This window comes from Petaurus breviceps, unplaced genomic scaffold (assembly GCF_028583685.1).
Source record: "Petaurus breviceps papuanus isolate PSGF00001 unplaced genomic scaffold, PetGlider_PUasm1.0 128, whole genome shotgun sequence".
NCBI classification, from domain to species: Eukaryota; Metazoa; Chordata; class Mammalia; order Diprotodontia; family Petauridae; genus Petaurus; species Petaurus breviceps.
In genome coordinates, this window is record NW_027185664.1 from 10,616,026 (window position 1) to 10,642,954 (window position 26,929).

The following is a 26,929-nucleotide window of genomic DNA, read 5'->3' on the forward strand; positions in this document are numbered from 1 at the left end:
ACTTTCCCAAGGTCTCCATTTGCTTATCTGTGCAACGGGTATAAAAATACCCACCTGCCTCCCTAGGCTAATGTGAAGATTAAATGAGAAAATATATGTAAAGCACTTTGCAAACCCTGAAGCATTATATCGATGCTAGTTGTTATCATCATCATCATCATCATCATCATCATCATTCCAAGTGATCCTCGAATGTAGAAGTGTCTCCTAAGTATAAAGCTCTCTCAATATGTATAACTCCATGCCCAGCTTATCTAACGTGGAGCCTGCAATATCTCTTACCACATGGATTGGAGTATTGTCCTTGATTAACTGTCTGACTCTTTAAAAGTAATGCAGTGAAATTGTTTGCTCTCTTTTCTGCCAATTGTCATCTGGCTCCTCGCTGCTGCAGTCCAATGTACTTGTTCCCACATTTAATTCGAGTTAGGATAATAAGCTAGGAATTTCCATCTATAGAAGTGACATCACACTTTTGTTAGTGACTTTCTGCTCCTGCTTGACTCCTCCCACATGGAATGGCTCAAGTGATAAATATTAGGATGTCAGTTCTCAGCATAATAGAAATCTGTAATTTCTTCACTGTTGCTATAAAAGTCCTAAGGTAGTTTACGTCCTTTTAAGGGTCGAATTTTAGCTATCAGTGAAACGTTTATCCCTCAAGCTCTTGATTAGTACACCACAGGCTGGGATCAGCCACAGATAGAAGGAGAAGTTGATGTATACCTTCCTTACCTCTAATAAATAAATTTGCAAAAAACTTCAGTTGTTAGGTAATTCAATGATGCAAGAAGTGACCATTCTTTTGTAAAGCAGAATTTGAGGTTCAAACCAGGACTTTTACACCCACTTCTATGTTACACAATATACTTGTGTATATTGTCTTCAGAAGCTTTGCCAACAGGAATAATTCTGGGTAATGATTCATACTGGGTGTGGGAGGAAGAAAATAATCTCACAAATTAATAAATACCATTTGAAAAGAAAAAAATGTTATTAGAGCAAAGTTTTAATTGCTAACAAAGAATACTTGGCAAAAGGCCAAGTAAAACATGGAATGGAATATTGGTTTTCCCTAAACATTCACAATTTCTGTTGTCATTATTGTGATATAGGAAAAGCAAAGTTAGGTGTCATTTTCACTTGGCAGGAGAGGGAAGGAACCCTTTTATAACTCTTTATCTTATTAACATGTACTATAAAACTAATTCAGAGCTTAAATCCCTTGAAATCACTAAAATCTTGAGGGTCCTATGTTATATAACCCTACACACTCCACAAATTATGAATATCAGCTTTACAAATGTCTCATATTTAATTATTTGTTTGTATACTGCCTCCTGCCCCTCTCACCCAACCTAAGGCTTCTCTACATACTTCCCTTGCCCCCAGCGCCCAACTATAAGGGGCTTTAGTCCTTGCACATATAAGGATACAATAATAATCCCAGAATTTATAGTTGGAAGAGTTCAGAGATCACTAGATATCATGATTTCAAATCCAGCACACTTTTCATCCCACCTGTTAACAGAAAGCTTCAGGGACTCATGACATGTTTAGAAGACAGGACCATTTTCAAGTTGTATTTTTTACAGGGAGCTAATACAGGGTGCAGCACAGGACTGAGTGAAAAGTCAGAGCTGTTAGAATAGTTTCAGCTTGCTCTGAGCTCACTTTTAATTATCACGAACCTTAATTACAGTTATTAAGATACTATCTAGCTGAAAGAGAATTGTATGTTGAGATATTTTATTTGAGCTCCTACGTTAAAGTATATGGTTTTTAAGGCTGACATGTCAGAATTTGCATCACCACAGTGTCAAGCACAGTGTCAGATACATCAAGTGCACGATAAATCCTGGCTGATTGACTGACTGACATCCATTTGAGGGCACAGGCATATTATACTTGAGGTAGCTGAAGGGGCAGAGGATCTCAAGGTGCCATTTTCAGAGGGAATAATGTAATAGGCAGCCCTGGATGCCACAGCTTCACTGGGTGATAGACTAAGATCTCAGCATAATTATAAGATACCAGAAGTATTTGCCAATACATAAATGTCAAAATTCTAAAGGCTTGTGTAGGTATGAGGGAAGGACTCATTCATAACTTTTTCCTCCATCTTCTTTGTCTTCTCCCGTCTTTCTGGTGAAAGAACGTTGGAGAGAAAGTAGAGTGGAGCTGGAGAGAGTAAATTGAACCTGAGCTGAATTGATTGAACTGTTGGGAGGACACTGAGGTTTCTAGCCTTTCCAAATTAGTCCTGACAGCTTAATTCAGGCATCTACAACCCTCCAAACTCGGGCCAAAGTCAGACGGGGGATTGTTTTCATTGTCATTCAGGCTTCTAACAAAAGTATAAGACAAAGTTGCAAAGCAAACAAAATTTGTCTTTAATATTCTTCAGCCACCAATTCTGAATATTCCTTCCATCTTTTGCTGACTTTTCTGACCCCAATCTGGCTGCTTCATCCTGCCTAATCCACATAAATTTGCCCTACCTTTCCCCAATAACCCCTTCTACCTTTCTTTTCCAATCAAAATGCCTATTTCATGAATGCTGCTGATCTCATCTATACATTGATTCAATTATCAAAGTAATGAATGACCAATAAACTTTACACTGCTTGGGGGAGTTTTGCTCTTAAAAAAAAAACAAAATTAATCTCCAGTTCAATATATGTGTGTGGTCATGGGGGTTATTTCTAATCAGGGAGCTTCCCCTTGCACTTGTACCTATCCTGACAAAAAAATGAAATACATAAAATCAGCATTGCATTTGTGCATCTTTGTCTCTCCTCCCTCCATCCCTCTCCCCCCAACAAACATTATGATTGGTTTTGACCTCCAAAGGCCTCAGTTAAACAAAGGAACATCCCTTGGGAAGAAAGCATGGGCTGTCATAGCTGAAGATGAAAACATTCAGAGGTGTTCTTTAATGCAATATCTCCTGTATTGTTTATTGAACAGTTTATTGCCCCTCCAGTCATTTAAACATTATCGTCCCTAACCTCATATCAAGGTGACAAACATACCTTTGCTTGAATTAGTGTTAGGATCTCCGGGAAGCTGGAAGGTGTAAATATCTAAGGACTAGGAATTTAAATATTTAGGTTATATAAGTCTCTTAAGGAAATAGGGTCTAATAATTTTGTGGCTTCTTAGAAGCCAAAAGAAGCAATGGAAAAAAGGTCTATAAAGTCAGATTGGGGCTGCTCACAAGTGACTAAGTCTGGAAAAATAATTCTAAGCCTGGTTTTCTAAAACCTAAAAGTTTTCTGATTATCTGAGGGGTATCTTTATTTCTTTAGATGCTCTGTAGGTAGCTAAGATGATATTCCTCAAAGGACTCCTCATTGAACTTCTGAGTCAGGGTTTGTGGGATAGAAACATTGCCATGTGAAGTCACATACAGTGTCTAGAAATATGGAGATTGCTCATAAGTTCCCATGGATGATCATCTAGTCTATTGCTTTCCTAGTCTATGAAGCACTGCATTTGCCACAGCATGAAGGTAGGAGTCCATTCTTCTTTGTGAATTCATTTCCAACTATCATCACTGGAGGCAGTCACAGGGTCAGGAGGTAGAGGTCAGAATAATAATGAGCCTACCAAATTGGTGATAACTCCATGAACTTTAACTAGAAAGCCACCTGGCATTACCAGCAAGAGCCTAATGTTTCTGTCATCTAGTTTCTAGAAATGGAGATTCTGAAATGACAGTCAGACCTAATCACTGACCCACAAAGGGGTAAGGAGTCTGATGACTATTGGAAGTCTACTTGTATGTGGCCTTATTCCAGACTAGGCCTTGACTTGTGGCCCAGAAAGAACTAAAGTATTCAGCCACTTAGCTGTGTCCCTGTCAGAACTTCTATATCTACTTGGTATTTTAACAGAGTTTATCCTCATATTAATTTCTTGAAGTCTTCCAGTATTGAAGTCTTCTATATTAAATACCATTGCCTATTTGCAGTGCATATGCAGATAGAAGAGAGATCACAAATCTAGTCTTGGTAGCAAAATTGTAGGGCCAAGGTTTAGAAAATATAATATCAGATATCTGAATAATTACTTGTTTCAGCCTATCATCATCAGATCTCAGAATAAAGAGTAATAATCATTAAAACTATTTCATATCAGAGTTAAATAGAAAATAAGATCAATGGAGCAGACTGAATAAGAAGCAGAGACAGACATATTAGCCTAGTGTTTGAAAATCCAAGATCTTGGGGGAGGGAGGGAAGAATCTTTATTCAATAAAGAACTGTTGAGAAAAATATAAAGCAGTTTGGCAGAAAGTAGGTTGAATCTAGCATTTCACACCACAAACCACAATAAACTTCAAATTGATAAGCATCCAAAATGAGAAAGATCACACCTCAAGGAAGCAAGCTGGGAGAGAGGGAAGGGAAGAGAGGGAAAGAGGGGGGAGAAAGCAAATGGATGGTGGTACCATGTATAATTATGATTAGTGAGAGAATTCATGGTTAATCAGTGGATAATATCACAAAAGAGAAAATTTTGGTTATGTAAAGTTAAAAAGCCTTTTCACAAAATTAATATAGCTAGAAGAAAGGAAACTGATTCTGAGAAAAATCTTTGCATTTAACATGTCTAATAACAGCATGATTTTTAAGAAGGGGGATTTAAACAAACATGAGATTAAGAGCTATTACAGCTTTCAAAAGAAGAAAAGCAATCAATAATGTGAAAAAATGCATCAAATAACCTATTCTTGAGTAAAATATAAATTAAAAGAACTTCCAGGTATTACCCCACAACCTTCAAATTGATAATAATGATAAAGGATAAAAATAATCTGTGTTGGAGCTAGAAAACTAGAATTATTTGAAAAAAGCTACTAAATTGTAGCTGTTTTGACCTATTAATCTTGCTATGGACATATACCTCAAAAAGGTGAATAATTGAAGAAAAAGTACTATACATATTAGGATGTTTAGAGCAGCACTTACTGTAGTAGCAAAAAACTGAAAATGAAATGCCTGTAGATTATAAAATAGCTGAACAAATTGTGGTATACGAACAAGAGCAGATGCTATTACACCATAAGAAGCAACAAATGTGAATTATTTCAAAGAAAACATTAGAAGATTTGTTTGAACTCTGATAGGAACAAGTGAACAAAGCAAGGTGGACAGCGTTTCTTTACTATGACTACAATAACATAAATGAACAGTGCACTAAAAAGCAACCGAAATTAGATACAGCCAGGTGTGGTCGCTTACTCCTTTAATCCCTGGAGCTGGCTAGTGGATCTCTTGAGTTTGGAAGTTCTGAGCTGCAGAAGTCTAAACTGATCCATTGATCGCATTAAGTCTAACACCAATATGTTACACCTCCTAACTGACTAAGGAGGGGAGAACTGGCCCGTGTTGGAAAGCTCACTTGCTGATCAGTAGTGTATGTCTACTGGACTTCTAGCCTGGGAGAAATATTGACAGCAGGTTTCCAAAAAAAAAAAAAAGAAAATAAATTAGGTAACCAATTAATTACCAGTTAAAGGGCTGATGATGAAGCATACTCCCTTCTTAGTAAGCCGGGTGGTGGTCCATAGGAACATAGGTTATATTTTGCTATAAAAGCATGATTGTTGCCTGTTGGCATGCAAGTTTATTGTGAAGTAATTGTATATAAAAAAGGAAAGCATAAAAACCATTTTCAGAATTGAAAGAAAACAGAAGATGGGAAGAAAAAAATACTTTGAGGCAAATAAAAGTTAGGAGAGATTACAAAAGGTTGTGCCAAGAAATCAGGTAAGTCTGTTTTAAATATTATGAAAAATTCAGAAAACTTTCTCTCAAAAAAGACGCAGAGTCTGAAGAAAGTAAAAAGGAATCATTAGCTGAAACAGATAGTTATTCAGAACCAAAATAGTAAGCATGTCCCATATTGCCAAGAAATGAACATTGCCTGTAAATAATTTTACAACTGTCTTTACACTTCTCTCATTTCTGTAACACATCCAACACCATGTGTTGATTAAGAAGACATTCTGCTTGCTGGGTAGAATAAAGTAGTAGCAACACTTTAATAGATATAAGTTGTGAATGTTCCTGAAATGACAAACCTTGTCCCAAGGACCTTTAAATTGGTAAAGGTACATTGTAGAAGACACTCTTAGAGAAGTTCAGATGTGAGGTTGTTAAGTGGTCAGGTTCTTCAGGCATGGAAAATGTGAGGAATTTTTTCACTTTTGAACAAAGGCCATCTAAAAAAAATCACAGGATAATATATTTAGAGCTAGAGGGGAACACTGAAATAATTTAGTCAAACCTCTGTCATCTTACAGATCAAGAAACTGAGGCCTAGAGATTTTAAACAGTTTGCACAAGACCACAACAACAGAGAGAGGATTTCAGCATGAATTCTTAGACTCCATATCCAGTGATCCATTTACTAACCATGCTATTTTGACGAGTGCCATCCTATCTTTTTTTTGGCAAAGTTATAAACTCCTCATGTGCAGCAGGTTTCCTGTTCTGGAAAGATTTTTTTACCTGCAAATTCATAGCAGTTTTTAACCTTTGCAGATGAAACTTAAAGGAAAATGCAAAATACTGGCTTCCAGCATGCTATGTGCAAGCAAGGATTATAAAAGGACATAATAGTAGTTCTGAATCCAATACATAATACTCAAAACAAACACAGTTTATGTTGAAATCTTTTGAGAAGATTAATAGTGAATTGTCAATAGAATCCAAATTGTTTGCAGACACATGGAAAGTCAACATTCACAAAGGAATTTGGCAATGAGATGCAATGGCTCTATAACTATCTGCTGCTAGCTTGAAAATGCTGTTCCATCATCTTGACTTGATAACTCAGAAATCAGGATGAATGAAAACACTTCCCTTTGCCTTCTGAGTGTGACTGTTTTGTAGCATGTGTCATCCTGATGCTCCACAAAAGCCTCAACAACTACTGTTACTTGTGGAGGCTGATAGGTCTAGAGATGAACCTTGATAAAATCTTTGGCTTACACAATGTACATTGATCACAGGACATGGTGGATGGCTTGCAGTTTGAGAAAGTACAGCCATTTACCCCACTCAGACACCAACATTAAGAGTATGGACAGAGAATGGACCAGAAGAGGCAAAATCAGCTACATTAGTTTTGGCTAAATGTACCTAATTTGGTCATTATGACAACCCTGCAAGGTAATGAATCGGAATATCACTATCCCTACTTTTCAGCTGAATAAACTGAGCCTGAGAGATTAAATGATTTGCACAAGGTACTAGTTAGTGCCCCGATTTGAACTGATAAGTTCAGGCTAGGTGGTGCAGTTAAGAGAGCACTAGCCCTGGAGTCAGGAGGACCTGAGTTCAAATCTGACCTCAGACATTTACTAGTCATGTGACCTTGGGCAAGTCATTTACCCTCCCCCAAAGTTTAAAAAAAACAACAACAAAGCAACATGAAAATCTTTTTTTTTTACATTCTCCTATCCATATGCACTTTAATTTTTCAAGAAATGGGTTAATACAATTTTGTCAGTACTTGTCAGACTTTCTTTTAGGGATCTCTAGCTTGTGATAAGCATGATCACGTTTTCCTTACAACATCTTTATTTTGTAGATGGGTAACTGGAGCCTCCATACTAAGTAATATGCAAAAGGACATATAGTAACCCAGTCCTAGAACTTTTAGACTAAAAAATCAGGTTTCCAATCAGTACAAATACTTTGTCCACTAAAAACACATTGCATCCTTTAAGAATTGGGGCCATACACTATACTGTTTATCCACATAAGTCTTCCACTGCTACTTTTATGTCTTGAGAAGAATAAAATAATTAAAAGTGGACTTGAATAATTTTTGGTACATTTTAGGTAAACTGAAACTAGATCTGTTCAAATGGATCTGTGTGATCTCATTGATTTGGGAGTTCTTTCCATTGATGCAGATAAACCATACACATTGAAAACATTCCTTTTAAAAAGGTAGACACTCATTACTAGTCAGTATAATAGTTACATAGAGAATGTACTTTAAAATAATTAGCATTTTTTTTTTGCTTTTTGGAGGCTGGAAGGAGGGCAATTAGGGTTAAGTGACTTGTCCAAGGTCATATGGCTAGTGTTAAATATCTGAGGCCAGATTTGAATTCAGGTCCTCCTGACTCCAGGGCCAGTGCTCTAGTCACTGCATCACCTAACTGCCCCAATAATTAACATTTTTGTAAAGGAAACTAAAAATTGACTTTTAATTGTATGTGTTTGTTAAATGTATTTGCCACAGCTTCACTTTTCATTGTTTTATGGAAAGCTACTATGATGAACAAACTGCTCCTTTTGAAATTTAGTAAAGTTGATTCCATAGCGTTAAACCACAGCTTGTTAACTTGTAGGTGTTTTTTCTTTACCAACTATAGATATCGAGCAGAAGGAATCATACCAGAGACTCCAGCTAAACTCATTCAGTTCATGTACCTTCCTGAGCACAGAAGCAAGTGGGATAGATCTTTACACACATACAGAATTTTACACAGGATTGATTCGGTAATTCACTGTTTAATGAATTTAAATGTTTGGTGTTTCAGTTGCCTGATAAACCTTGAGATTTGTTTTTATTATGTAGTTGATTTCATTATGTGCGTATATACTATTTAAAGAATTCAAACTGATGTATCTCTTCATATTAAAAAATGTTCCATTGTTGTAACATAATAGCTCTTGATCCCTATCATTAAATAACAACTGAATATGTTGCTAACAAGACCAAGGTCAGGGATTCTGTCTCTAAGTGGGTCATTTAGCTTTGTTTCATTCCCTAGCTACTGTCATATCCCTTAACCTTGCCCAGCCATCTTGCACATGTGTGCCTTTCATCACAAGGGGCATGAAGAGTGAATCCAGTGCAAATCCACCCCAGCTTCTTCAAAGCAACTCATAGCGTGTTTCCTCCTGATGGTGGGTCAATGGAATCATGATCGTAAAGGACAGATGGCATTGCCAGATAGCAGTGGGTACTCAAGCACACTTATTATGAGTAGTGAAAAAAGGCAAGTGAAATCTGAAAAAGGAATTAGAAGAGGGAGAGACAGGAAGAAAAACAGAGAAGGAAAAGAGCAGAAAGCAGGACAAATATAAGGAGAAAAATAGCAAGTAGTAAGAAATGAGCCAGAGAAAATAACAATAATCTCTCACGTATGTATTGGGATAGAAGGATAACAGAATCAGGCAAGGTGGTGTATGACCAGAGATGGGAAAGGGGACACTGAACCTTGGAGGAAGATTCTGTGCACCTTTAACTGCTCATTAAGGGAGCTGTAAAAGGAAGTCCTGGTGCCTATGGCGTTAAGAGAAAGCAAGCTAGGCTTACTTCTCTAAAATTGGTTTGCCTCACTCACCTAGGTTTTTGCTTGTATTGTATGTTATGGATGGTAGTATTTTGGTAAAAATTGTGTTTGTGGGAGAATCTTGATGGCAATTCCTATAGGCAAATGCCTGTGGTCTTTTAATCCAGTGATATAGCCATAGGAAACAGGAAAAACAATGGTAAATGTGGGTGGTGTCCAATAGAACTTTTGGAAGCCCAGCAAATTGTTCACAGTATTTGCAAACTGTTTCCAGAACAATTTTTTTTTTCACTCTCTTAACCCTCTATACCCCACATTTCTCCTGCCTCAAAAATTTTTCTTTTGGCATGGTTGCCACCATCATGCAAATACTTAGAGCTCTATAGAAGAGAGAAATGATGATAGAGGTCAACCTGCTTATATACCCTGTACATCCCTACCACCACTAACAAAATATTCTAATTTCCCTAGACCCCTTAGGACTTTCCAGTCCTTGGGGATGCCAATACTAAATTTAAGGAAGATCTCCCCTTTCCTCCATTTGAAAAACAGTATAAAATTTTATTTATGGTTCTCTTGTTCACAATACTCATAAGCACTTTTAAGGAGTCCTACTATCAATTTAATATCTACATTAATGGACTTTAGTCTTTAAAGTACTGTACTTATGTTTACTTTCTTAAAATTATTTTTAACTATATACTTGGGACATAAAAGGGGAAAGGAGGAAAAGAGGTTGAAACAAGTTGTAACTGTCCTTCAGTTTGGAATAACATATGTTACCTTTTTGCTACTGAATTTTCTACTGTTTACTCCTTTGTAGTTACAAGGTAGGAGGATCTGAAGCAGGATTTTCCTTTCAGTCTATGGAATAAGAAGGATGACTTTGTTGGTCCAACTCTTAGCTTTCCTAAAGAAATAAAAACCTCTTGGTGATTGAATTTGAGTGAATTTTACATGGGGGGGTGTGGGGGGAAGGAAATAGAATGATTCTACTTCTCTCCTAGTGTCTGTTTTTTCTACCAAAACAGGATATGTCAGAGCTGAAGCCAACAGTTGCTTCTGGACCCATGCAAATCATTCATCTCTCTCCCTGGAGACTTATGTCTCTTAGGAGCATATGACAAAACCTCCTGTTTTTAGATTACCAGATAACAGGGAAACAAGTGGCCCACATGACTGAAACAGAGAATACAGGATCAGGAAAGGAGATTTTTTTATTGGGGGACTAAGGGGGTCCAATCTCAAGAAGCCTTCCTGTGTGCAGGAAGAGAATAAGGTTCTGTATAGTTATAAACTATAGTTCTCAGAGGGTCCCTTTGACAAGTGCTCTATATGATTTGGTGATTTCCTACATAATTTAGAAGCTATATTTTTCTTTCAAAGAAAAACTAACTTTGGAGAATAAAGTTATTTTGGGAACACAAAAAAATCTAAATTTTACAATAACAGCTACAATTTTAATCTATTTTTGTTACAGGACACATTTATATTGCACACTATTACAAATAGTTTTGCCATGGGCTCAATTGCCCCCAGAGACTTTGTTGACTTAGTACACATCAAGTGCTATGAAGGGGATAAAGTGATTGTCAGTTGTAAGTTGAAACGTTTTGATCATATTTTATTATAGACTGTCATTTTTTGGTTTTTATTTTTATTTGGTCCTATCAAGAATAATTATGTTCTCGAACATTTGCTTTTGGCTTTTATTTTCCTAATGGCATCAATAAAAAAACTATTGAAATAGCCTCCCTCTGGTCTCCCTTCCCCCAGTTACTCCCCTCTCCAATGCATCCTTTATACAGCTGTCAAAATCTTCCTAAGGTATGGATATGACTGTATCACTCCCTTGCTCATAAAACTGCAGCAATCCCCCAGGTGTCTCTAGGATGAACCACAAACTCATTGGCCAAGCATTTAAGGACCCTCACTACATGGCTCCAACCTACCTTTCCAGTCTTTGCTTACACACCTCTTTGAACACTTGACATTTTGTCAAACTATACATACTAGCTGCTTTCCAGACTCAGTATTCCAGAAGAGAGAGCCTCCCTCAAGTTTATCTCCCATTTGGGTTACCATTTTTGGAAAGCTCACTGCAAATATCCTTAGTAACATTTTTTCACAGCTAGCTGTGCTGTTGGAGAAATTTCTTCTACTTATCCCTAGATTCAAATTAGGCCCTGTGGCTAAAGACCCTTAGATTTGGCTTTCATGATCTCCCTTTGAATGACTTTTCCTTGGTTCTGACCCTGACTCAACCCCAGGAAGGGATTTGGCAGCTCCTACATCTCCCCCTCCCATTCACTAAGCTGAACTGTTTTATGCTCATGTCTCCCAACATTACAGCTCAGATCACCTCTATAGGATGGTTATTTTATAAGATCCTGGTTCCACGGTAATTAGGAAGTATTTTAATACAGGGGTGGGGAACCTCTAGCCTCAAGGCCACATGTGGCCCTCTAGGTCCTCAAGTGTGGCTTTTTGACTGAATCCAAACTTCACAGAACAAATCCTTTTTAGATATAAAGGGCCACACTTGAGGACCTAAAGGGCTACATGTGGCCTTGAGGCCACAGGTTCCTCACCATGTTTGTATGTATGTGTTATGTATGATATTAAATTTCTTAACACGCCCCCCCCAATAATTGTTCAAAGTCCTATCACCATTCAATACTAATACTACCTCATATTTATATGGTACTTTAAGGTTTTCAAAATTCTTTCCTCACAACAACCTTGTGAATTGGGTAGTATATCATCTCCACTTTACAGATAAGGACTCTGAAGCTAAGAGATGAAGTACCTTGTCCGTGCTCTTAAGTGACAGAGGTGAGACCCAGGTCATGTGGCCAGTTTGGCCCATCACATTGTATGGCCACACATTTGTCTTTCTAGTACAAATGATACCAACAGACAAGTAGAGGTTAGTTGCTTTCCATTGTAAGGAGAGAATGGGAATGGAGGGGCCCTAGGCAGGTTAAGGAAGAGGGGCGCTATATATAAGACTTAGCCAGAGATTGATTCCTAGTACAACTTGCTACATCTGCTAAAACACCATACAGCCTATGTGCTGAACTTAAACACAGAGGAACCTCACTTGATGCTTGACACTAGATGCATCTTGACATTTTGAGTGTAAATCACATTTTTGCCATTCATATCCTGTTTTAAATCTGTATTTTAAGTAAGCCTGCAATTAATCCTTTGGAAAAGCCCACTCTTCTGTAATCAGAATGGTTGCCCTTTAGTGTTTTATTTCCTCATTTTTATGTGCTGGTTTGTTTTAAAACACTCCTACTATAGTGGTCTGTTCTTAAATTAACTGCCTGTTATTCTAAAGATATGTAAACAGGCTTTCCTCTCTGATGTTAAGCTTTGGTAACAATTTCTATTAAAATTCAACCTTCAACCTCAAAAAAAATATTTAAGCAAACCCTAACATCTAGAAAATTTATTGTATAATACTTTACATTTGTATAACATTTTATGTTTTGATCTCATTTGATTTTCACAACTACCCTGTGAAGTGGGAGTCAATGGTATTACTTTTCAATGTTACATATGGAAAAACTGGAGCTCAGAAAATAGTAATTTATCCAAATGCTCTCTTTTTAGCTTTTCAGCATGTCTGTTGGAAGAGAGATGTCCCTTTATGTTCCAGCCTATATCCAGAAAGGTGTCAGTGTATTTTTTGCTGTCACTGTGATATGAAGTAGAATGGGGTAGGAGCCTGATGCTTAACAGCAGGGGCTCTTTTGTTTTTCACCCTCAGCATCTAGTGCTTAGCAAAGTGTTTAGCACAGAGTAAGGGTATAATAAAGGCTTTTCCATTCCTATTATAATCACTTCAACATCTAGGAGTAGTCAATTAGCCTGGAGCTTAAGATAATACCGAACTTTTTTTTTCCTTCTCTGTTATTTTTATTGAGTAATCATAGGAAAACTTTCCTTTATGGAATATGTCACATAAAACCTCTTCATTCAAGATAAGACAATAAAATCAGAGATTGAGAGCTGGCAGGGACTTTAGAGGAACCTATCCCATCCTATTTACAAATAAGGACAGAGGCCCAGAAATTAAATGACTTGCCCAGGATCACATAGCTAGTATAATTTTGAACAGAAAAAAATAATTTTAGATCCCTTTTGATATTAATGAAAAAGTACATCCTCAATCCTATATAACACCTACGAAGTTACTTTTTTTTTTGGCAAGGCAATCAGGGTTAAGTGACTTGCCCAGGATCACACAGCTAATCTAGACTGTTTTTTTTTAATTCTTAACCTGACCAACACCAAATTAGACGAGCATTTTCTGTACACAAAGTAGAATAGGAAAAATTGACTTGTACATAGGGCTGCAGATCTATAGTACAAGTATTTTTTCTTTTTAAATAAATAATTTAACATTTTATTTTCAAAGTTGTTCTGCTTGTCTGTGTCTCCTATTGACCTTTGTTCTATCTTCTGTTGCCGGATCTTTTTTCAAATGAAGAGACACATTATGACTGAAATTCTGAGTTATTGTTGGGCCATCTAGGACAAAGGACACAGCCTTACTTTGACAATGATAATAGACCCAAAGCAACACAGAATACACACCTGTAATTATTCATTCTGCAAACATTTGCTAAGTGTGCTAATATTAGTCACCAGAAGATTTACAAAGTTTAAGTAAGACCATTCCTGCGGGCCCCCTCCCCGCCCCCGCCCCCGCCCCATGGAGTTTAGTTTATGATGTAAAAATAGTTTTTAGATAGAATTATCAAGAATTCATCACCAACCAAACTCTTTGGTTCTTTCTCATATAACTTCACTTAGTTTGTCTAAGAATCACCTAAAAATACTTTAGATATTAAGTCAGCCAGCTGATCTTTGTTCCTAGGGATACAAAATGAAAAACCACTGGCCCTCAAGAATCTTATGTAAAACAAACTCAAATTCTTAATGACATGTATAATTTTTCATTTTACCCCTAAAGATACGAAACACAGTTATTAGAAATATAAAATTAAAGACAGTTTGAGAGACCAAAGTATATATACCTATGTATATCCCTAAAAGATTAAGTAAAACTTAATGTATTATATACAGAATATATTGCTGTATTATGTATTTGCCATGTTTGTGAATAAGGTTTCATTAAAATGCCTTTCTTTTTTAAACTACTTAGCTGTTAGTGTGGAATATGCACAATGTCCTCCAACTTCCAGTTATATCCGTGGCTATAATAATCCTTGTGGCTACGTATGTTCACCACTTCCAGAGTAAGTAACTGACACGCACATTTTAAAAAAAACAAAACCGTTGTTCAGTTTATAAAACACAAAGTACATACACTCCTTGCTAAATAGAAAAATACATTCTAGTAATGCTAGTGAAATTCTGCCAAGTAAATCCTATCTTACCCATTGACTTCTGTCATAAAATTAGAGATACGGGGCGGCCAGGTGGCTCAGCGAGGAAGAGCACCGGCTCCAGTGTCGGGATGACCTGGATCAAATCCGGGCTTAGATACTCAGCACCACACCCAGAAATAACTGGCCGTGTAACCTTGAGCAAGTTACTTAACCCCGATTGCTTAAAATAAATCAATAAATTAATTAATTAATTAAATGAATGAATGAATGAATAAATAAATAAAATAAAATTAGAGATGCATTTTGTTGGGAAAAAAAATTGTTCCTAGGTTTAAAGTCATTTTGAGCATAAGTAGACCAGGAAATTACTTTAAAAGTTTTTTTATTCACAAAAATATTAACCTACTAGCCTGTAACTGATATTTTATATTTCTCTATTAGAGATTCATTCCTTTGTACCATTAAATAATTGTTCCGCGTTTTAGAAAGAATTCAAATAGCCATGGATAGCTAATGCATTAAATATTAAGAAGAATTAACACCTTACCATTAATGAATTTATCAAATCACTTCCATCTAACAGCTAATGGGGGCAACTCCCTGCAGAAGCAAGCATATAATGGATGAGCTTGATAGGAGAAATGGGAGAGGGCCAAATCCTGGATCAAAGCAATCCTCAGGTAAAGTAGGCCTGAGTAGGGTATGATAGGACCCAGGAAGCAGGAGGACAGAATGAAGAAACTGAGTGCCAAGAAAAGGGCAACATTTTTGCCTCTTTTACAGCTTTATCCAAGCTTATACAAACTTGCCTCAATATAATAACATCATAGAAATACGGCTACTCTTAAATTAAAAAGAGTTACAGTACTTGGAAACTCTACTAGTACTACATTTCAAATTAGTCACAGTAAAAATAAAAGTTATGTATAGCACTATAAACTTTGGCAATATAAAAAGACTTTCTTAAATTAGATTTGATAGAATGCATTATTAAACTGAGGATGCTAGAAAGTTAATTTCTATCAAGTGAAAGATACCTATATATGAAAAAAAGTCTGCTCAGTTACTCATCAGATATTAATCTTTTGTATTTATTAACCAACTTTATAGTGTTCAGAATCTTAAGTTGTTTTTCTGCAAACAAAAAAGTCTTAAAATACTGTAAAATTTTAAAAAGGAATTCCAATAGATTTGATTGACAATGAAGAATTTATGGTAATAACCTTACAATGTTAACTTATTTTAAGGAAGGCAAAATGAAGTTGAATTAGAAAACCACACTTTATGCATTTTCTGCTGTAATTTGGTTCTGTGGATTATCTACACCAATTGAAAGCATCACTGGTTTAGATAAGCAATACTGTCAGGTATCCTGGACCTCTGGCTCTGGTATACCCAGAAAGAATAAGAATGAAGGCATTGTCAACAGTTGTTGTACACAGTTTGCAGCATTGGCTTGTGCATGGGGCAAGGCTATTTCATATGATCTTGCTACATTTAGGTTGTGTTGTAGGCAATCTCAGGTTGGGGCTCACCATGGCTATTTATAGTAGCTATTAACTTCTTGACCAATGGATCTGTCTTCCTGATTATATGAACAAACATTTGTGCATTATAAACTGGCCTAGAATCTGCTATGCAAGTTATACACTATCATTTTATGTACCCTAAGCATCCTTTTCCCCTAGGCAAGTCCTCATTGCTACTGCAAAGAGGAAGGAAGCCTCCCTGGCTTAAACAGACAGGGTGGAATATAATTTTTATTATTTTTTAATTTATATTATTATTTTACTATAAATTAGAACCTTCCTAGGTTTTAGGTGTTAATAGCAAAAATTCCCATAGGAAGGGAACAGATGCTTTTTAAAAAAGATAGTTCTTTAAATTCTGTGTCCCCCAAACCATTTCCACATAAGAAGTGGGGGCTACAGACTAAACACCTAGCACCACAGATGGGTCAGTTTCCAAGTTAAATATACACAATCCAAATAATCAATAGTTAATTGTACTTTTAAACAAGGAATGTGAAGATTCTTAGTTAAGAAGCTGAAGCTCTAGAATTCTAAGTAACATTCTTAGCTCTAGCAATTAAGATGCCTTGTCTATTTCTAGCATGCCTAATATAGTCATTCTGGAGCTCCATAAATGTCAGCAAATCCCTTAGAACTACAAACATTAGATACCTTCTCCCCATTTCTTAACTTGTACATATTAAAATATCACCAAACTTTTAAAATGCCTAAATGCTACTACACTTCACAAGTACTATAAAATTACAAGTAATAATTTGAAATTATAGTGACAATTAGCTTTGACTATATATTTAAGCATGTTTAGAAAAAATAGATTAGGTAAATCCAAGAATTTTATTATTTTTCTTCCCTTGTTTACAGGAACCCTGGCTACTCCAAACTGGTGATGTATGTACAACCAGAACTGAGAGGAAATTTATCCCGGGCTGTGGTTGAGGCAACAATGCCTACCAACTTACTGAATTTCATCCATGATGCAAAAGATGGAATAAAGGCACAAAAAGCTCATTCAGCCCATTCACCCCCAAAAGGCCATTCATCATCACTACTTCATAAGAAATGAGGTGGTTCTACGGCTCCTGAATCATTCACTCTCTTCAGTCCTCTTTTAGCAATGTGGAATGTATATATGACATTATGCTATGTTAGTCAGCATTCTCATGCACATCACCAGGGGTTCTTAAGGAAACTAAGAACCCATTTACATAAGGAACATGAAGTATTACTTTTATCTCATACACAATGATGTTAACTATCATGTTATTAAGAGTATCACTTGTACCTTGCTTTCTTCTGAGAAATGCCACTGAATAAGATTAGAATCAAGCAAATAAGTGCAGCAGTGAGTACTCAGCATAAACTAAAGCTAAAAGAATACCCTTTTCATTTACCTCGCAGACTGTTCAAACTTGATAAACTTGTGTAATAAGAGCATAAATAATAAAAATTCCACTTAAACATACCAAATAAAATGTAAAATTTAAAACTGTATGTAAGTCACAAAAATGCAAGGCTATCACACATTGCATACCATTTCTATTTAAGCAATTTTGATTTCATTAGCTTGTATGTTACAAACAGTTCAAAGATGTTTTTATGCACTGGCAATTTAGCTAGTCAGAATTCCCAATCCTTGTAAATCACTTATGATTTGTAAGGAGATAAAATCTCCAAGACCACTATCTATTTCTGTTGAAAAATCTTATATCAATATTCTACCTACCCTTTGAAAAATTGCATACTACTTTTCATACCTTGGCTTTTACAGCTTTTGAGTTTTTCAGAAAAGATGATCAGAATATAGGTGTGGAAAGGCCAAAATGTCAGGAGGGAAACACAGCTCCCTTAAGGAAAGTCATTTTCAGCCACTCTGGTGGTCTCTTGACTTTCCATAAGATACAGGTCTTTACAGAGAAGGAAGTATTCCTAAAGAGAAATAGCGCTTTTGAAATCTAAGAAAACAGGCCAGCCATGACTCCAACTCCCTTAGTGCTGGCTGCTCTTCCTGATAACTGTTGGATTCTGTTTTCTCTAGTTAGAATACTAAGAAGATACTAATACTACTAAAATACTTACTAATTACTCCAGTAGTCAAATCTGTAATTTTGAATGCATGTTTTGTTATTGTGCCAACTTTTAATGGCGCCTGTTCTAAGAAGCACAGAATCATTTTACAGATCATCCAATTCCTATAATATGGAAGCAGAAATATTTTCATTTTGCCAATAGTATAAGTGAAGATGGATGGTAAATTGACTTGTCTTCCATGGAATATACATAAAGGTAGAAAGACTAGATTATCTTTTGATTCTTACTCCCCAACTTCCCATGCTCTATTAGATAGTATTTAAAATTTCTAAGGGAAGATTAAAATTTGCCTGAACAGCTTGGGATTTATATTGATAACTATAAGAAAGCTATATATCATAATTTTGAAAAGATGGGTAGTACTGGTATCCAAATAAACACAGGAATGATTTTGTATTTACTATGATCTCCTACAAACAGTTCCAAATTTATTATGGTCTTTATTATTTTGGTTGGTTACACTATGTTTTTATCTGATATTTGGAAAAAGAACTATATGCCACTCTCCCTTAATACTCTTACAGTTCCCATATCAAAAAAATTTTCTTACATTCTCACTCCCTATTGCCCACGATAGGCTGGCTCTCACTGTGCCATTGATAATTAGAGAACATTAGAATACTAGTCTGCTGCAGAGCAGAAGATTCTGCTAATCATGAAGCCTGTTACTGGAATCTTAAAGACTGCTGATTTGGTTATTCAGTCTGACTCTTTGTAACTCTGTGGACCATACTGCCCATGGGCTTTTCTTGGCACAGATACTGGAGGAGTTTGCCATTTCCCTCTCCAGCGGATTAAAGCAAACAGAGGTTAAATGGTTTGCCTGAGGCCACATTTGAACTCCCATCTTCCTGATTCCAGACTCAGCTCTCTATCCACAGAGGCATATAGCTGCTCCCAATAAATTGGTCCATCTATTTATATTTCAACTTACTTTTCTCACTTTTCCTTCTCTTTCATTAATATGGTCACGAAATGATTTTTGTAACTTTTTTTGAGGGGAGAAGGCAAGGCAACTGGGGTTAACTGACTTGCCCAAGGTCACACAGCTAGTGTGTCAAGGGTCTGAGGCCAGATTTGAACTCAGGTCCTCCTGACTCCAGGGCCTGTACTCACTGTGCCACCTAGCTGCCTCAACATTTTTTTTTAAGAACATTTTTTCAACTTTTTTTTGGAGGGCAATTGGGATTAAATGACTTGCCCAAGGTCAAACGGCTAGTAAGTGTTGAGTGTCTAAGGCCACATTTGAACTCAGGTCCTTCTGACTCCAGGGCTGGTGCCACCTAGCAGCTCCCAACAATTTCTTTAATAAAGAAAAGGAGTATTGTTTATTTTGATTAGGTCAGCTCCAAATGGAAGTTTGTTTGTAGGATTCTAGTCATATGAATTTAAACCCCTTACTTTTCATTGATTAAAAAAAATTAAGGCTTTCAGTTTGATAAACAGTTTGCAAACTAATTAAATGTTTAGTCTTTTAAAAAGAATGTCAATTATCATGTTAATTGGAATATAAAATAACTTTGTAGTTTTCTAGATATTTTTAGCCCATTATATAAAAATTTACAAGTGCTATTCAGATAATCATGAAAATAATGCAGGGATTATCAATCATCAGGATTACATGATATATTCTATCAGTAAAAATTTAATATCTACATTTCTATTAATTCCGACAATTTAATATGTAGCAAAGGTATCATGATCTTGCTAAATTAATGGGATGTGGCTACCTAAAATGAGCTTAATTTATAGATCAAAAGATATGATTCCAATTTTTCATTATTAATAGGCACAGCTAAGGAAGTAAGGTAGTAATGAAAAAAATCAGAGATAATACCATGTGTCTACTATAAGGAGAAACTAGGTAATAAGAAAATGTAGATAAATAAATTGATAGGTATTAAGTAAAATAACATTTTGATATTTACCAAGAAAAATGAGTTCCTGCATTTGGTGCATATTTGTTAAAAAAGAAAAAAAGGCAACCTGATTTTTTTCATTTTTCAACAGGCAAATGGCATCCATCCACATGGTAAATTTTTCTTCAAATACATATTCTATACCAATAATGATTGAATACCAAGAGAAAAGAAAGCTAATCTAATATGTTATTATATATGTTACTTCAGGATGGGATAGAGAATGATAGTGATGGTGGTAGACTGATATATTTTTATGAAGAATTTTTTTTAGCTTGCTCAGTTTATCTTAATAATTCAGTAATATTACCTATACGTTTCTAATACAAAATGACCCTGATGTTTTGTTATTTTGGAATAGAAAAAATGGAATTTGATTTCTATTACTATTCCCATTATCACGATAAATATGGTAAAATTATTTCAAGATGAAGACCATGAAACACCATTCTTGTTTAAGGATCTGGCTAGCTAATTCTGTTCAATTTTAAACTTCCTCAGCAATTGGAAAGAGATGTTAAGCTCACTGCAAATGCCATAGGACCCAACCTGGTCAGATAAACATGACATGGACTACTGCTCTCCCTAGACTTCTACTTTTTGTTCTATGTAACTGATGCATCTCCTTGGGTCCTCCATGCTCTCCACTAAAATTAAGAGAAGCCTTTCAAAACGAAGGTGTACCCAATGATGTGTTTCCTAAATATGGCTACTGCCATGCTCTAAAACTGAAATTTGATGCCTGTGTATATACAAGAGGGCCATCTGAACCAATGCTTTCCCCTCCATGATCTGTTAAAAAAAAAAAAAGTTAAAAGAGTTTGCATTCCCATCAATCGGGGAATGGCTGAACAAGTTGTGGTATATTCGTGTTATGGAATACTATTGCGCTATAAGAAACGAGGAGCAGACGGACTTCATATTTACCTGGAGAGGCTTATACGAACTGATGCTGAGTGAGGTAGAACCAGGAGAAATCTGTACACAATTACAGACACAACGTATGTGTGATGATCAACTTTGATAGACTGGCCTCTTCTCAGCAATGCAGTGATATAAGTCAATCCCAAAAGACTCATGATGGAGAGAAATATGTGCATCCAGAGAAAGAACTAAGTTTATATCCAGGTGGAAGCAAAATACCTGATCTTTTTCTTTCTCTTATTTGGTTTTATGCCCTCTTTACCATCTTACATTCCAGCTGGTATAATCTGTCCTTATAACCTGACTAACAGATCCTATACTTGACTATAAGCCGCCATAGGGGGAAGGGGAGTGAGGGAGACAAAATGTGAAACTCAAGGAATTGTGGAATTGAATCCTGTAAACTAAAAGGAAACAAATTAATTAAAAAAAAATAAAGTAATTGTAAACCATGTAAAAAAACAGTTTGCATTATTGAATTCGCTTTATAAGCTAAAACGTAAGATCACTATACCTATACCTCCTGACTTTGCCACTACTTACACCTTAACATCTACAACATTGGTGAATTACAAAACCATTGAGGTCATTGACTTAATGTGGTACTGTGAAAAAAATACTGATCTTAACAGAATACTTGTGTTTGAATCTTAGCTTTGGCACTCACTAGCTGTGGGACTCTAGGTGAGTGACTTTACTTCGCTATACCAGTTTTTAAAATTTGCAAAAAATTTGTAATAACTTTGTTACAGGTTGTAAAAAAGAAAGGACCTTACAAAGTTGTTTTTGTTTTGTTTTTTTGCTATTATTGTCTTTCCTGGACTCAAAGCACTCATGAGATTTAGATCTGGAAGGAACCTTAAAAATCACCTACTCCAAATTTCCCATTTCAGAGATGAGAAAATCATAGCCCAGAGAGGTTGTGATTGGTATGAAATTACTCAGTGACAAGTATGCAGTAGACATATATATATATATATATATATATATTTGGACACAAAATTTAATGCTCTTTCCAAACTACCACGTCGCCTCTTTGACCAGATGTGTCTCTTCAAGAATATTTTGGGAAAAAAAGGGTATTAACCACAGAGAACACAAGCTCCCTGAGGGCAACAATAGCATTATTTTAAACTCTTTGTATCTTAAGGGCTTGGCAGAGAGCCTTTTATATAGAAGGGCTTAAAATTTATTGCACCCAATTGAAACAAGTTCATTTTGAGCAGTATCCTTGAAAAAGGACAGCTGAATAGTGTAACTGGTCAGGAACACGACAAACTTCTCAGTCTGAAAAATCATAATTCTGAGAAAAAGGGTCTAAAAAGGTATAAATGCAAGATATCATAGTTCTTCTAACTTCCTTTTTTTTAAAAAATCATAGTGGAGAGTCATATTCATCACTAAAATTACTTGTTTCTTAAGTCTAGTCATGGTCTATTCATGTCTCGTGCTCTTTCATACCTATTTCAAAGCCATCTTTAAGCTAATTCTACTCACCATGACATATGATTGACTGGTCAAGTAAATCTCATATACTACACTTATCACTTGTGCCACAACTAAGAGCTTAGGTCAATATATTTTAGATAAATGACCTATGTTGTTAAACCCTGAAATCATCCATGGTGATAGATTACTTGAATGTCAGAAAGAAAATTACGTGAGAAGTTATATGCTCTACAAGCCCCTCTGATGAGTTTAACCTTAGAGAACTTTTAGCATTAGGAAAATTAAAAAATGTTTTAAATAAAGGACATCTTAGTAGAGCTCCAAACCATTACATGATGTTGAGAAGCCTTTATCATTCCTGCTATAAATTTCATTTTAGCTGCCGTCAAAATATTTGTGCCACAACTTTCCTTTGGTCTATAAAGGGAAAAGGCCCTCGGTAATCATTGACCCCTTAAATTTTAAGGAGTCCAAACACAGTTATGGGTTCTTAAATGGAAGAAGGATATTAGTCTTTGTTGTACTCACTTGTATACATATTGTCTTATAAACAATCTCAAGTTTTTTCATGTCTATAGATTATTTCCATATAGACTGTAAATTCCTTAAGATGGGCCATGCTTGTCAATTCTTCTGTTATCTTCTCCCTTTCCTTAAATACCAGTTTCCTAACTAGTGTTCCAGCATACTTTGACAGGCTACAAAGGTACATTTATGTCAAAAGCATGGGGTGTACTTTTTCTGCCAATTTTTGACCTGGAAAGGGACGTTGGAGATGATAATAACTAAGATGAAAAGAATAATTTTCTCATATTTGATGACAAGGAGGTTCCAGCTTCAAATATGCAGCAAAAGTTGTAGAAATATCATCTATTCCCCATAATCCTCTGTAAAAAATGGCAAGCTAAAATCTCCTTTACTTACCATCTTGGTCAAAACAAGGGTTCTCATGACAACTCCACCTTGTAATACTGAAGTCTTAATGCCAGCATACCTTTAATCTTTTCCTATGGAGTTTTCACCTTTTGGGACCCACCTGCCCCTCCCACCCCAGCCAATAAAAGTTAGTTGAACTATTTGAACACACAGTGACTGCTACCATCCACAAAACCTGAATATTTTGTTGTCAACTTTCATTATGGAATATATTTTAATTGCTTGAGGCAAAGTCTGTGTTTTTAATAAGTTGGCTGAAACTAAGGCTTTTCATATTTTCCTACCTCTCAGTGAGCTGAGGTTCCCTGCTTCAAATTTCAAAAAGGAAACATTTATTGCTGTTCCTTAACTTCCTATAGCTCAGCATTATATGGATATTTGAAATTTACATGTGCATGCATACATTTCCCAAATTTATGGAATATGTACTAATGCTGACCATGATATTCTTTTTATTGAAAATCTTCAATATAAAATAGCTTTAAAAATGAGAGGAAGATAATATTTTACATTATTACTTCTGATATGAACACTTTATGCTTTATGTAAGAGTTTACCTCCCTTCTGCTGTTTTTGCTTTATCTGGAATGTTTCATATTAGTCAGATTTCTACATTATTGGATACCTAATAAACAGTTTAATATCAAACACCTTAATAAGCTGTTGTTATACTCAGGGGAACATAATGTTGTTGCTATTTGCTTGGCATATTTTTAGATTTTTTTTTTCCATCATGCTTAATCATGTACAGTTTGGAAAGAGGATCCTGTTCTTTTCCACTCAGCCAAAAGTTCTTTTTGAACATCTTCTGGTAATTCAAAAAAAACTGCAGTGTCAATGCCAGAAGGAAAATTAATTTCCTCCTCTGCAGATTCTTGCTCTTTGTTTTCTGTAAGATTGAGATGCTGAGAAACTGAGCCTGTAAGCTGCTTATGGCTATCTGTAGTGTGATTTTTGGAAAAGAGTTGCTGACTTTGTAAGTTTGGGAAAGAATGGAATATAGACACAGCTGGGTTTGTATTTGAGAAATGGAATCCTTGGGATTCTTTAGGTCCTTGACTCATTCTTTCATCTCTCAGCTCACTGTCTAAATAGTGAGGAGAATCCCTTCGGCTAAACAGGTAAGTGGAACCAGTACTACTTAAACCTGATGTACCTGGTTCACTGGTAGAGATAGAGGCTAACTGTTTGCTACTGGATAAATGATCTCTGGGATTTGAAACAATGTCATGCATTTGTTTTGAAGAAAAAAAAGATAACACTCCTTTAGAGGCATGTAATGGACAACTCAAACTTCCCTTTCCTTGAATTTTTTCTCTAGTTTTGCCGGAAAGGATTTCTTCCTGAATATCTACTGGAAGCTGCTTAAAGACTTCATGGTCTATACCCTCAGGAAGTGAGTGAAATGGAAAATCATGAATTTCTTTTTCTTTAGTAAAATTTGTAGTATCTAATGGAGACTCTCCAGTTCTTATGCTTTCAATTCTTCCACTTGGTAGAAAATCCCAGTTTATTTCCTTGTCTTGCGAAAATTCTTCCATATGAGTATCTTTCATTTTCTAGAACACAAAAAATTTTAAAATATTAATATATGATCTCATAGATAAACTGCCCATGACACTTCCATGTTCATGCTGGGATACGTCTGTCCAAGTTAAAACATGAATTAATACATTATTCTAGATATAAATCTGGGAGCATTCACTTCTCCCCCAATAGGCTTCAAAACCACCTACAGTTAGTTTCAAGTAAGTGTGATTAAACCACAGCAATCAAGTTCTAACATCATGTGGTTCATTAACTCACTAACCCTATGCTTCATGATCTATCTATCATCCCAGGTAGGTAAATGGCTAATGAGTTACAAACTGAACATGCCTAGCTGAAACCAGAATTTTAGAGCTAGAAGGGGCCTTAGAGATCACTAAGTCTAACCCCTTCATTTTATAGATAAGGAAACTGAGACCCAGCGAAATTAAGTGATTTGTCCAAGGTCACATTAAAGATAAGTCCCTGCAGAGTGCAATAAGGACAGTTATTTGAAAAAATTACTAAAGAATAACAGAAACACCAGAGAAGAAAAACCATTACTATGGTGTTTATAAAACACTATTGTCAATACATAAAGATAATTTCAAAAATTTATATTCTATATAACTTAAAGCTAAGAAATTTTTTTAAAATTTTGTCTTAAAAATTATCTATATAATCTCACTGAATTTTTTATTGTCTCCAGCACCATAATAGAACATAAGCAACTAGATATTATTTATATCACTAATATTTTTTAAATTAAGTGCCTACTTAAATTTATAACTGGCACAATTTCATCACATTAATAAATATTGTTTGATAAACCAGACTTTTTTAGTCATCTACAAATATAAAAAATTTTGACTTTATTAAATGACTTTTGCCAGCTTTTACTATTGTTTACTTTTTACATGAGTGTCATTAGCTAATACTAAATGGGCTTCTAAGGAAATGAAAATAAAAAGGCCTTGCTTTTTAAGCCTATTTCATAATATCCAATACTATCTGTAAACTTATTCCTACTTCCAAAATTACCTGTTTCTCTATTGTTTATATTATACAATGTATATGCTCAACAAAAGAAACCACTGAGCTGTTTTAATGAATGGCACAAGCATTCCATTTCTACATTACATGAATATTTAATGTAAAAATCATAGGAATACTCTAAAAAAACAGTAACATCTGGGAATATAAATGAAAAAAAAAACAAACCTAACCCACAGAAAGTAGCACACAGCACCAGAGCTGGAGACTCTCACGACCCAATTAGACACACAATCTAAACAACTCAGTTTATTTCCCCAAACCCTGCACTTACATAAGTGCGCTTGCCAGAGTGTGAAGTTGATGATGATGGTGTTAAATAAAACTCAATGGATCCTTTCTTAGAGGTAGGTAGTGATTTAAGATTGGAGAAGCACACACTTAGAAGGGTAAGGTGAAATGGCATCTTCACGTTTACCATATTTCGAAATAGTTTCATAAGTATATCAACCATTGGGGTCATAACATCATAATTTCCTAAATGAATTATTTAAAAAAGGTAACAAAAATAAATGCATTTACATTAATTGTTAGAATCAAGAGCTTAATTATGAATAAGACAGAATTAAAGCATTGATAAAATCAAGGAAATAAAGCCTAAGATATATATAATTGAGCATATTTCACAACATGGAAAGCCAAATGGATTACAAGTAGCATTTAATCCTAAAATTGCCAAGAGCTTCAGCAAGTTTAATAAAAGGAAAAAAAAGGATTTTTTTAACTGCTTTTAGAACAAGCTAAAGCTATTGACTATAACAGAAATTAGAAGCAATGCAATGCCAAAAAATAAGCAATTCTGACTCC

General features: G+C 35.5%; 2 protein-coding genes across 8 annotated transcripts in view; one reads left to right on the forward strand and one right to left on the reverse strand.

The window, feature by feature from the left end:
* Window positions 1-19,955, forward strand: part of LOC138172179 (stAR-related lipid transfer protein 6-like) — a 33,534-nt gene extending 13,579 nt beyond the window's left edge. For all 4 annotated transcript variants that reach the window (XM_069101873.1, XM_069101853.1, XM_069101862.1 and 1 more), the window contains 4 exons: window positions 8,402-8,528; window positions 10,809-10,926; window positions 14,508-14,601; window positions 17,088-19,955. In XM_069101873.1, coding sequence (XP_068957974.1) covers window positions 8,402-8,528; window positions 10,809-10,926; window positions 14,508-14,601; window positions 17,088-17,289 — 541 coding nt within the window. In that variant the 3' untranslated portion in view covers window positions 17,290-19,955. The remainder of the gene's footprint in view (window positions 1-8,401; window positions 8,529-10,808; window positions 10,927-14,507; window positions 14,602-17,087) is intronic.
* Window positions 19,956-23,974: 4,019 nt separating this feature from the next.
* LOC138172126 (DNA polymerase iota-like) overlaps window positions 23,975-26,929 on the reverse strand; it is a 28,311-nt gene continuing 25,356 nt past the window's right edge. For all 4 annotated transcript variants that reach the window (XM_069101731.1, XM_069101741.1, XM_069101721.1 and 1 more), the window contains 2 exons: window positions 26,397-26,599; window positions 23,975-25,101 (listed from right to left, as the gene is read on the reverse strand). In XM_069101731.1, the coding sequence (XP_068957832.1) occupies window positions 24,280-25,101; window positions 26,397-26,599 (1,025 nt within the window). In that variant the 3' untranslated portion in view covers window positions 23,975-24,279. The remainder of the gene's footprint in view (window positions 25,102-26,396; window positions 26,600-26,929) is intronic.